General features: G+C 32.3%; 1 protein-coding gene across 1 annotated transcript; it reads left to right on the top strand.

Moving 5' to 3' along the window:
• The first annotated feature begins 2,398 nt into the window (after nucleotides 1-2,398).
• LOC128553136 (integumentary mucin C.1-like) lies at nucleotides 2,399-11,108 on the top strand. Its single transcript, XM_053534257.1, has 5 exons — nucleotides 2,399-2,501; nucleotides 6,620-6,658; nucleotides 7,198-7,214; nucleotides 7,391-7,480; nucleotides 10,008-11,108. The coding sequence occupies exons 1-5, from the start codon at nucleotides 2,471-2,473 to the stop codon at nucleotides 10,356-10,358; spliced, it is 528 nt and encodes a 175-aa protein (XP_053390232.1). The 5' UTR covers nucleotides 2,399-2,470; the 3' UTR covers nucleotides 10,359-11,108.
• The last annotated feature ends 384 nt before the right edge of the window (nucleotides 11,109-11,492 follow it).

Here is an 11,492-nt window from a genome sequence, read left to right as displayed (position 1 = left end):
GACCGTATTAATACTGATTTAGAAAATGTTTCTATCTGGGCTAAACAATGGTAAGTGCAATTTAATCCGGCTAAAACAGAAGTAATGTATTGTTCTCTGTCAAAAATAATAGAAATCTTCCTGCTATTTATTTTCAGAACAAACAGCTTCATTTTGTACATTACCATAAACACTTGTTACATTCAGTGACGACGGTACTTTGACATAAACATATACAAGATATAGCTTTGTCTGTATCAAAACTTTTAGGAACAATGCGTATGCTCAAATTTAAGGTAAAAAGGAACACTCTAAACCAGATTTATATATCATATCTGAGACCAGTTATAGAATACGCATCGTTGGTATGGGACAGCTGCACTCAATATGAAAAGGAAACACTCGAAAAAATACAATATGATGTTGCACGTGTTGTCACTGGTTTAACCAGATCCGTCTCAATTCACAGATTACTTCGTGAAATTGGCTGGATTTCTTTGTCTGATAGAAGAAATATGCAAAAATTGATACTAGTTTTTAAATATAATCGTGGCGAATAACCAAGGTATTTGAATGACATATTTCCAGAAACTGTTCTTGATTCAAACACATACAATCTAAGAAATAACGATAACTATGCTACTGTTGCTAGACGGTTGGAGATCTATTCAAAATCAGTAATACCATCTTCGATAAAATTGTGGAATAGCCTTGATACTGAATTACGAAATGCTCAGACACTTTCTTCCTTCAAGCAGAAACTTAAAGAAAAATACAAACCCCCACTAATACCTTCATATTTTCTTTCTGGTAACAGATTTTCGCAAATACACCATGCGCACATAAGAAATAAATGTAGCAATCTAAATTCAGATTTATATTACAATAATATACGGAATAATTCAAGTTGTAACTGTTGTTATATTTTCTTGTCCTTCGGGATCATTGATTTCAACTCATTTAGATTTGAAGATTGAATGTAGGGATAACGCATGTTTTTTCGTGTTATAACATCTGCAGAATCCCGAGGGATTGGTTGGTGCCCGAGCCCGTTAGCATAAAACGCGTATAAACTGACAAATGAATAGAATGTCACTCAACGTCATTAAATTTTCGGGAATGTCTGAGTTTTTTTTTTTACGTTGACGTCATTTCGTTTTGCATTATCCGTTTTGGGGCCGAATGACGTTTACGCTTTACCACGGAACGCGCATGTAAAAAAGGTGTTATAACAGCACGCGAGCGCGAGAATCTCTCTGTTAACACACGTTTTCTCTCCTGTTAAAACACCCCCGAAAAGTGACAAGAACAGCAGTTTTATGCTAGAATACTGCTTAAGCCGGTGCTAGGGGGCGTGGGCAGTGTTGCATTTTCCATTACTGCTCATGAACAGACTCAATCAAACCGAGTCTGCAATTTTCACTGTTTGCCTTGTTCTCGGTGCTTCCGAGGGATCTACTTTCCAGATTTTATATTCTATAATGAAGACGCAGAACATTTCTTTTTTAAATGTCCTCTTTATTCAGAGCATCGCCGAAATTTGTTTAGAAACACACGACCATACCATCCTTTAAGCGTCTACAAATTACTGTTTGGTATAAATCAGTTATCCGAAAACGATAATAAAACATTATTCCAACATGTACAACACTTCATCAAAACAACAGCACGTTTTGGAAATGATAGAATTTAGGATAGAATTATAGATATTCTGAACACCGCTGTTTACAATAAAAAAACAAGGTTTGGTTATGCTGATTGCACTTTAGGCGTACAGGGAACATTAATTTATGGATTACATATTTTTCTTAATTTAACTTTTTCTTCTTTTTTCATTTTTTTTTTGTTTCTTTCTTTTTTGTTTTGAAACACTTTACCTCTTGTATTTATTTAAATTCTCTAAATCATTTACATTACTATGCCATACAAAGAAAATAATGCTCATTTTGTTAAATTTAATGTGACAAATGGGTCGGGCCAACCTCTAATGTTGGCAAAACTTGTGGCCCAACCTTTTTGCGTTTATGTAAGTTGAATTCTAATCATACTGTTATTAATTTGTTAAAATAGGCAATCCTTTTTCATTGTATGATTTGTGTATTTGTATTTAAATTAGAAGCAATAAAATATGATTAAATCGAAATCAGATTAAATATAATATGTGTCTCTGTATCGTTTTCGAAGGGAATGTTTTATCCAGCATTTTGATTTGCCAATCTTTTAATCTGTCTGCTTGTGCTTGGTCAGATATTCTGTACCAATTCAACGTTCCATTTAAAATAACGTCGTTTGGGGAAGCATGCGCCTTTTTTCAAAAAGCAACCACTAGTTTTCTTTCAAGTGCTTAGTACTTTAAGGCATCCAATGTATACCAGTTGTATTACATAAATTGCTGATTGGCGCATGCCTATTAAGAGATCCATTTTGGGCAATATAAAAAGCTTTCCACTGCTCAAGGTTTCAGTCGAGAGGATCATTTTGGTAGTGCAACATGGATATAAAGTTTACAATTGCAGTATTGTGTGAGTTTGGTATTTTATTTTGATTAATTTATCTTAACTTGGTAAAATACTTATTTTTTTATATAGCTGATGTACTTTTAGAGGAGTCATCATTTTTTTTTTGTAACTGTTCTACGCTAATTGAAGCAAAATGATATCTTTTCTATTTGTTTTTTTTTCATCTGATTTGTTACTATAGGAGAGTAAAAAGGTATCTTAACACATATTGGAAGCATGCTTGTAAACATCAAGAAACTTTTGGATTAAACATAATGTTTTATCACGAAAATAGCTTATGCCTTTTCACGGTTCCACAGAAACAATATTATATTTTCACGTAGTGTGATGCTAAAAGAAGGCCCAGTGAATGAAATTTCAATTAATTCCTTGAAGAAGTTAATGACACACCAGCTTACATCCAAACAATTAAAATTGATAAGTCGAAAATGGAATAACTTTCAGTAAATACAAAGTTGAGAACTGAAGTCTGAGCATTTAAGAAATTACATGTCAGATCATCAAAGTGAACAAGTCTATTCCATACTCACAAGTGGTGAGAGTTTCGGAGACAGGCAAGGACCGTAATATTCATTAAACTTAGGCAAAACTTGACGATACCGACTTTAAAAGACTTATTTTATTAACATTTCGAATTTAATTTTGGCAATGTTAACAACTTGAATACAAAATTCAACAAGAGTTTGTAAGTCGAACATTGTTCATAATCTGAATCAATTTAAATCACATTTCAAGTACGTTTGATGAGAAGGATATGTAAATGTTTAGTCCAATACTATGCAGTAAGCAGATATAGTTTGACAGTAAAGTGCACGCAAAGCTTATACAGGATTTTCTAAATCGAATATAGACACATTCAACCAAAAGTTTTATTTATTTCAGTAGCTTTATCATAAGTTAATTTACATGTACGTCCTGTGTCAATGATTGTTTTCTTATAGAAAATGAAACTACTTTTTAAAATAATTTGTCTATATATAATTTACAGTGCATTTTCTTCTCAACAACGTAATATCATGATATATAAAAATAACAGTAGCAAAACATCAAAATTATTTATAGTTATTGTGTATGCAATTATAGTTTTTGTGTATCTATGCGCATGTCTATTTATATTGACAACGTGATGAAGTACAGTTAAACTTGCTTGAGAGATCACGTCTATTAAGAGACCGCTTTTACAGTTCCTTTTTTAAATAATCAAAGAACAATTCATGTTGTATTATTTCTGTTAAGAGACCGTCTTTGTGCCGTTCCCTTGGGTGGTCTCTTAATGTCAGTAGTTCTAGTGCATGGTTTAATTCATTCTCATATTGATTTCTGCAATGGTCTTTTTACCGACATACCAGCATATCAGATTGAAAAAACTTCAAAAAGTCCAAAATCATGATGCACGAGTTGTGACCAATGCTTCATTTAATGAACCAATTATTAACATCTTGAAACAATTACATTGGCTCCCTGTAAAGGCAAGTGATGCTCAAACTTCTAGTGTTGATTTTTCGAGTAACTCAAGGCACTGCTCCATATTATCTTAATGAACTTCTTCATCCTGTTCAAAGTAGTAAATACAAAAAACAAGATCATCAATATATCGCCGTAAAACACAAATCGCTCACTAATCAAATGAAATAAACTTTGCTATACCAAGAACAAGAACAAAATTTGCAGATAGATCAGTGCATGTAATAGGTGTGCCTATAGCAGGAATGCCTTTCCAAGAGACTTAAAAGGAATCAAAAGTGAAAATAAGTTCAGATGTAAACTTAAAACACACCTATTTGAGAAGGTTTACAAGTGACTTTGCAAATAAAAAGCAGATCAATAATGCCATATAGTCAGAATTTTAAAGTGTAATTTGTAATTGTTATAGCGTTATGGCAAAGCCTTTTTTTGAATATGACCATCTAGTGATATACAAATACTGTAAATAAATTGTATTTGATATTTGTAATTAATTTTCCTTAAATTACTAAATATTCTTCAAAAAAAAAAAAATTAAGTAAAACGTTTTAAGGTTATTGTGAAACGCAGAAGAATATCTTTTTAATTTTTTGCGCAATATAATTATATTTGTATTTATATTAGTTCAGTATGCTATGTTTTTTTAACTGGACGGAATACTTCAAACTATATATACGCATCTCGGTCTTCCTCCCTGCAAAATTTATACCTGTAATCAACAGAACAAAACCATTTTAATGGCATATTAGAATCTTTTAATGGAATGATAATGTTAAATAATGAAGACAGATAATCTTTCTTTGAAGGAATATCTTTCAATTCAGGTGGAGTATCCGACGTAATAAATAGGTTATCAAGATCACAGTGTCAATAAAATGTCGCATTGGCGGATATGAGTTAAGTAGACAGGCTTTAACGATCGTCGAAGAATAAACAATACTTTTATTTCAACGTTTTTATGAAATGGACAAAAAATGATGAAACTGAAGTAGTGCATATTTTTAATTATTTACTAATTGTTATCTATAGAAATGACACTTTCCTGAATGCTACTAAAACATTCAATGGTAAAGGTCCTTAAGTCTTGTACTCATTGCTGTATGTAATTAAGTATTTAAAAGTGCCTGTAAAACCTTTACATTCCTCAATTGCTTCAGTTAAACATGTTTTTTTAAAGAACATATACATGTACATAGAAAGCTTTAAAATGGCTAGTAATTTAGTCATATACGCTTAACCAATCTAATATAATTTGTAGATATTTCAATATGTCAGAATATAATTATTAAACATTTTCTTGAACATCATACCGAAAAAATGCATTATTTTAACTATGAAATTTGGCTAACATTAGGATTTTCATACCAATTATAAGATCATTTTTACTTGATATTAATATCATGGAATGGAGACAGAAGATGTTTGTAAAATCTTCATTGATTTTCTTTTTCTCAGAGAAATCAAGATACAGTTTGAAATGTCACTGTTTTTATGGGGAAAAAGAAATTAATATTAGATATAGAAATGTTTTTGCAAGCTTACGAATGTCTTCACATCAGGTAACTATTTAAACTGGCTGACATGTAAATGTACAGTAAGAAGCCAGCGTACTGTTTGTGGTAAACATGATATAGAAGATTAGTAACAATTTGATATAATATGACCAGTATATGGTGATTCAAGACAGCATTTGATTTCCCCGATATTACTGCAAACACCAAAATATTATAAAATTTATTGAATTATTGAATAAAACACAACAGTGGCAATATTTAAGGAAATTAGTATTATATGGCAAAAAGTTTTCAAACAGAGACAAAGTGAAACTAATTATTTAACTAAAACAAAATGACTGACTTAACATGTTTTGACTCACTTAGATAATATTGTTACTGTGGGAAAATGTGTATCCACTCTCGCTGTATGCATTATGCTATGATAATTTGCATGTTTGAGAATGCATGTATATTGCAATTTGTGCCTCTTATCTATCATATCTATTTAAGAAAGTGCCGATATTGAAATTATAATCATAATTAAGAAAATAAAAGTCCATTTCGTACAAGTTTGGCAAGAAAATATCCATTTCGAAGGACGCGATCATAACAAATCGTTGTATTTCGGATATAAATTAGATAAATATATTATCATAAATGCTAAACATGTAGGTTTATCTCTTACCTATTACAGAAGGAAAAAAAACAGATATCGTTTAAATTAAAGCCGTTATTTAATTTATAAAACTCCATTTCGTAGACGTGAGGTCAATTTCGCACCCTATTCCTATCGTGTAATTTGTAAGTGTGACGATGAAATAATATATTCATGTCAATTTATGTTTATGTATATATCTCTTTGTTCTGTACTGTCAATGTACTGACATTGATTTTATGACGATTTTTATAGTTTTGTTAGCATGTATTTTGTAAAAACTTAGCTCTATTGAATTAAAAAAAGCATATTTTACTGAATTTTACTAATTGTCTTTTCTTGTCTTTTCTTGTACACACGTATTTCAAATAAGTAACATTTTCAGCCATTATCAAAGATAATGGTGACAATCTTGGAAACCACATAGTCATGAAAATATGCAATACCATATAATAAAACATAACTTCGTAATTATCTAAAACACATATTGTAATTTAATATTTCAGTGGTGACTCTTGGTGGCAGAAATGGTGGGCATGTTGAGGGTAAAGCACTTTTTAATGTTACTTTTCAAAAGCTCTTCTTGCATATCAATAAAATATGCATAAAAAGCAAACCTCAGAAAAGCTGTCTCTAAACAAATAGGAACTTTTTTCTATCCATTTTATAACAGATAAACAGTACAGTTGATATCAGATTTTGATGTTCTGCTTATTGTATGAGCATGAAACATTTTTGTTTACATGTAAAATTAGGTTTACGACATTTGTCAATATCAAAACTCTTACAGTGGACGTCAATAAAAGGCCGAACGACAAAATCAGACGGTATAGCTGAAAGGTATACAATGCTAATTAGGACTAGGAAGGCAGTAAAAAAAGGTTTCGACAGTAGTAGATAATTTTTCACCTTTAAACATCAAATTACTTTGTCCAATGTATTTTGAAAGACAATTAAAAAACCTCAAAAGATTATTGTCTTATACAACTGTATTTTGTCAGTTGCTGAAACGGGGCCCTTTCTTAAATCTCTCAATTGTCTTGTTCGAAACTTAACAACAATGTTTTTTAAAAATATTTTACAGGTTCAACGACACCAGCGGTAAGTGATAATTTGTTGCTCCTTACTAATTTGCACTTCCATAAGAGACTTAGCTTTAAAACGGTTGAATATAAGATATCTTACTGTTATCAAAATGAAGAGAGAGAGAGAGAGAGAGAGAGAGAGAGAGAGAGAGAGAACTAAAATGAATAAATTTGCTTTCTTCTTACTTTCAGCCTTCTTGTTTAAAAGGAACCTGCACTGGAGCAGACGAATCCTGCCTAAAAAACGTTACAACGAAATGTGCTTTTATAGGAAGTTGTACGGTAGGTTAAACGCAACATTACTGGCGCTTTGATTTCATAAAATCAAACAATTACAAATACAACTGCTTTGTTGTTTTTTTTTCTGTTTGCATTTTCACAGTACGCGTTTCGACTTGCTTTTGGAAAGTACTGACCAGTTCTTAACGACTTGTATCCATCGAAAAGTTCCGTTCCAAAAGTTCCAAAGGTCATGTCACTACGTGTGGTATTCCACTTTGACAAAATTTTGCATGGGTGTACTTATGTATCGCACGTTTATGTGATCATTCTATTCTGTGGCAGGTCTATTCCGTCGCTGAAACACTTTTCTAGGCGTTCAGTCGAAATTTGAGATCATTTTAACGCTCTTTCTATGGTACATCTACCAGATATTGTGACATTACCGCACATCCCCTTTCTCTATTTTCATGCATACCAGAGTGGGATTTCAGGTGATTCAACAGAGCCAGAAAGCTCCATCTTACACTCCGGAATGTAAGATGTCATTTCGTACTGTAAATGACGTACTGTATATCGAACTACATCTATGTAGTAGTTTCATGTCTTACGTAAAATCAGATAAAAATCAAATACTTTGAAAGTTCCCCTTTGTTCCTTTTAATATATTTCTCGATTCAATAACGTTATTAACGTTATTTTACAAAAAGAAAAGAAAAACAAAAACAAAAAAAAAAACCACAGTTTTACTTCAGATGATAAAACAAGACCGGAACTGTTACGTTGTTTTTGTCTTTGTAACGTCATGACGTACTTTCTGTTTACGAACGTAAAGTTCACTCGCTTTGTTAATACGCTATTGTAAAGAAAAAAATGCCCTATAGGACAGTCATTTGTTTGAATTTATTTTTAATATTATTTGTTGGAAATGGCATGCAAGAAAAAGATTCAATCACTAGTGAAAGGCGCAGATCGGAGTATCTGCCTCTCGGGTAACTGTTTATGCGGTAACTTGGCAGAGCTTCGTGGCCACCAAATTAGTAATCTTCGAGCCAGATATTCCCATCTGTACATACTACCAGTGAAATAATCTTATAATCTCGTCACTTTCTTCTTGTATCAATGCAATCTCACATTGCGTCTCTAACATTTGTCAGTTCTGTCTAATTGCCTAACTCTCACTTTTCACACACGGTTCATACATTTTGTTATAGTTTTCTTATATGTATATGCGCAATCGAATTTTGTAGTTTAGACAACCTAATTAAACTTGTTTTCTTAGTAAATTTTTAACCCATTGGTGTATTACAATATTAGAACGAATCGTTTAAATCGTGCCTAATTATGCAAAAAAAAAAGCAAAAGCACATTTAGTCCTTTGATAAGCAGAAAACTATGTCACTAACACTTACGACTTTTGTGACAACCGAACTGTGAACTCTTAAAAGACGCATTATACGAAGCCTAAATTCGGCTTTGATGTGTTAGATGGAAATTTCAGAGGTCATATGCAACCATACGGTGTATGAAGAATACGGTGAAAAATGCATTTAATGTACAAATTTAATGGCATAATGCATCCAGTAGAAAGCAACATTCTTAACAATGTAAACGATGACTTGCACTAAAAATTGCTGTAATAATAATATTTGTCATGTGTTTACGCATCGGATAGAAATATCCGTCCCGAGGGCATCTGCGCATTGGGTGGTAACGAGGCTTGCGTAGGTGGCCAAATGGCCGAATATTAATATCCGATTCGTGAACACAAGACTGATATTTTTTTTCTTGCATATCGTTTTATTCTAACATATTATGTTTCTTGCATACTTTTTATTACAAAAAATAGAATAAATAAAGCAAATAGAAACACTTTCTCTTTAACACTCTTTCTTATATTAGAGTTTGTACACAAAGTGCGGAAATTAACGTCCGTGAGCAGAAGTGACGTCATGACGTTTCAGTGACGAAAAAACAACAAAGTTCGACTTTAGTTTTATCGTTTGTAGCGTAACGGTATGTTCGTACCTTAAAAAGTATTCTGAATGGAGAAATATACTTTAAGGAACAAAGAGAAACGATCAAGTTACCTGATTTTTTCGTAGTTCACATAAACAATATATAATCAATGTATGAAAGCACTAGTTGTCATTACTAGCACGAGAGTCATCTGGTATAAGGGGTGCCAGATGGGTTTTGCCGGCATGGATAAAATCACCAGAAACGCCAGTCCGGTGTGCAAGAATATATCGTCGGTAACTTGCATACAGTGTAATTTTCGTAACGTAAAATATTTCTTTGAACTTACATGAGCATTAAGTCTATGTAAAACAGCCATAAATTTTTTTTAAACATCAGTTTGTGTTATCTGCACATTGAATGAATAGACAAAAATATAATCTCTTTCGGAAGTGACAATTATAAGAATATTTCAGAATGTGCATTATATTTTGATACATTGTATGTTTGTCTGAAGAAGCATTTTAATACGAAACGTGTTGCAAACTTGACTTTTCTTCTTTCTTTAAATATATTTTGATATGTACGTTGATAAAGCGTCAGTTAACACTTTATTTCCTCCCTAAAACAGAAATCAGTGACGAAGACAGGCAAGCTAGTGACTGTCAAAGTAGATTGCGGATTAGCAAAATGCCCTACAACAGCACCAACACCAGCATCAACATCAGCACCAACAACAGCATCAACAGCAGCCCCAGTAACAACAGCAGCCCCAGCAGCATCAACAACAACATCGACAGCAGCTCCAGCTCCAACAGCTGGAAGAAAAAGAAGAGCAGCATCAACAACACCAAGTGACTGTTGTACCACAGCTCTTTGCAACCAATATCAAGATCATTCTCCTGACTCAGCCGCTTTCAGGCTTCAGACAAACGTGTTTTACTTCGTAGGAATTAGTTTGCTTCTAATTTTACTAACGTAAATGAAATTAAGGTATACTTTGCAGTAACAAATTGTGTGACAAATCTCTGTATTTTCGAAAGAGACAAATACTTTTAAAACTTAACTCATTTATGTCTATTTTTCTCAAAGAAAATATAATGTTTGACTGTGGCATCTGAAACTTGCAAGAATATTAATAAAACACAAACTTGATATTGATAAAAATTATGACTTTTTTACAATTATGAAAAGATATATTCATAATTTCTATACCGGGATACACAGACGCAAAAGCAAAACTATCCTATTCAAATATAAAGTAGTTTTATCCATCGAACTTCGATAATTTTAGGCTAAATAGCATTTTTTCATGTTGCGTCTGACTGCGCAAAAATGGATAAGTAAAGTTTTGTTTGTTAACACTGATATATGATAAAAATAAAAGGTAAAGGTAGATTTCCCGGAAGCACAGAGCCTCACAAACACAGCCCAAGGAGCCATACATTAGAAACATTGTTATATGAAAAGTCATTCAATGCATTGTGCAAACGTATGTTTGTTTAAACGCTTCATGGCAAACAATTAAACATTGATTTGTCGTTAGTATTATTCTAAATCCGTTACTTGGAAGAGTCTTGATGAAGCTTGTCAGCCGACAAAGTACTCTAATGATAAATAACAGTAGTAGAATAATGCTACTAAAACTTTTTGTTCACTGTGGATTGAAATAGTATTCTGGCATAAGATATATACACATTTGTTTGTTGTATGAATAAACTTTTTTCCTAACCGTTCTTCGTTCTTAAAATTCATTAACGAGTATGATCGTAAAACTAATTTGTCTATCATTTAAAACACTTCGATCCAGTTCAGTTATACTGGTTCAGATGTGCTCGCAAATGTGTGTGTGGATGTGTATGTGCGCGCGTGCATGCATGCGTGCATGCGTGGGTTCAAACTACACACTGATTTCTAGTTACACTTGTTATAACATTATTATGTTTGAAGTCAATCGAAAACGTATGTGTGGGTTTCTGTATCACAGAAAGTGCGTTATCTGAAATGCATTAGTTTAAACAGTATCTGGTTTTCACAACAATTATCGTTCAAATACAAATGGAAAGTACATTGAATGTATAGATATAGAAGCAAGCATTTACAAAAAAGTGTTCAT

Source organism: Mercenaria mercenaria, chromosome 2 (assembly GCF_021730395.1).
Source record: "Mercenaria mercenaria strain notata chromosome 2, MADL_Memer_1, whole genome shotgun sequence".
Taxonomy (NCBI): domain Eukaryota; kingdom Metazoa; phylum Mollusca; class Bivalvia; order Venerida; family Veneridae; genus Mercenaria; species Mercenaria mercenaria.
The sequence above is the reverse complement of the archived record's forward strand: the minus strand, read 5'-3'. Positions and strand labels throughout refer to the sequence as shown.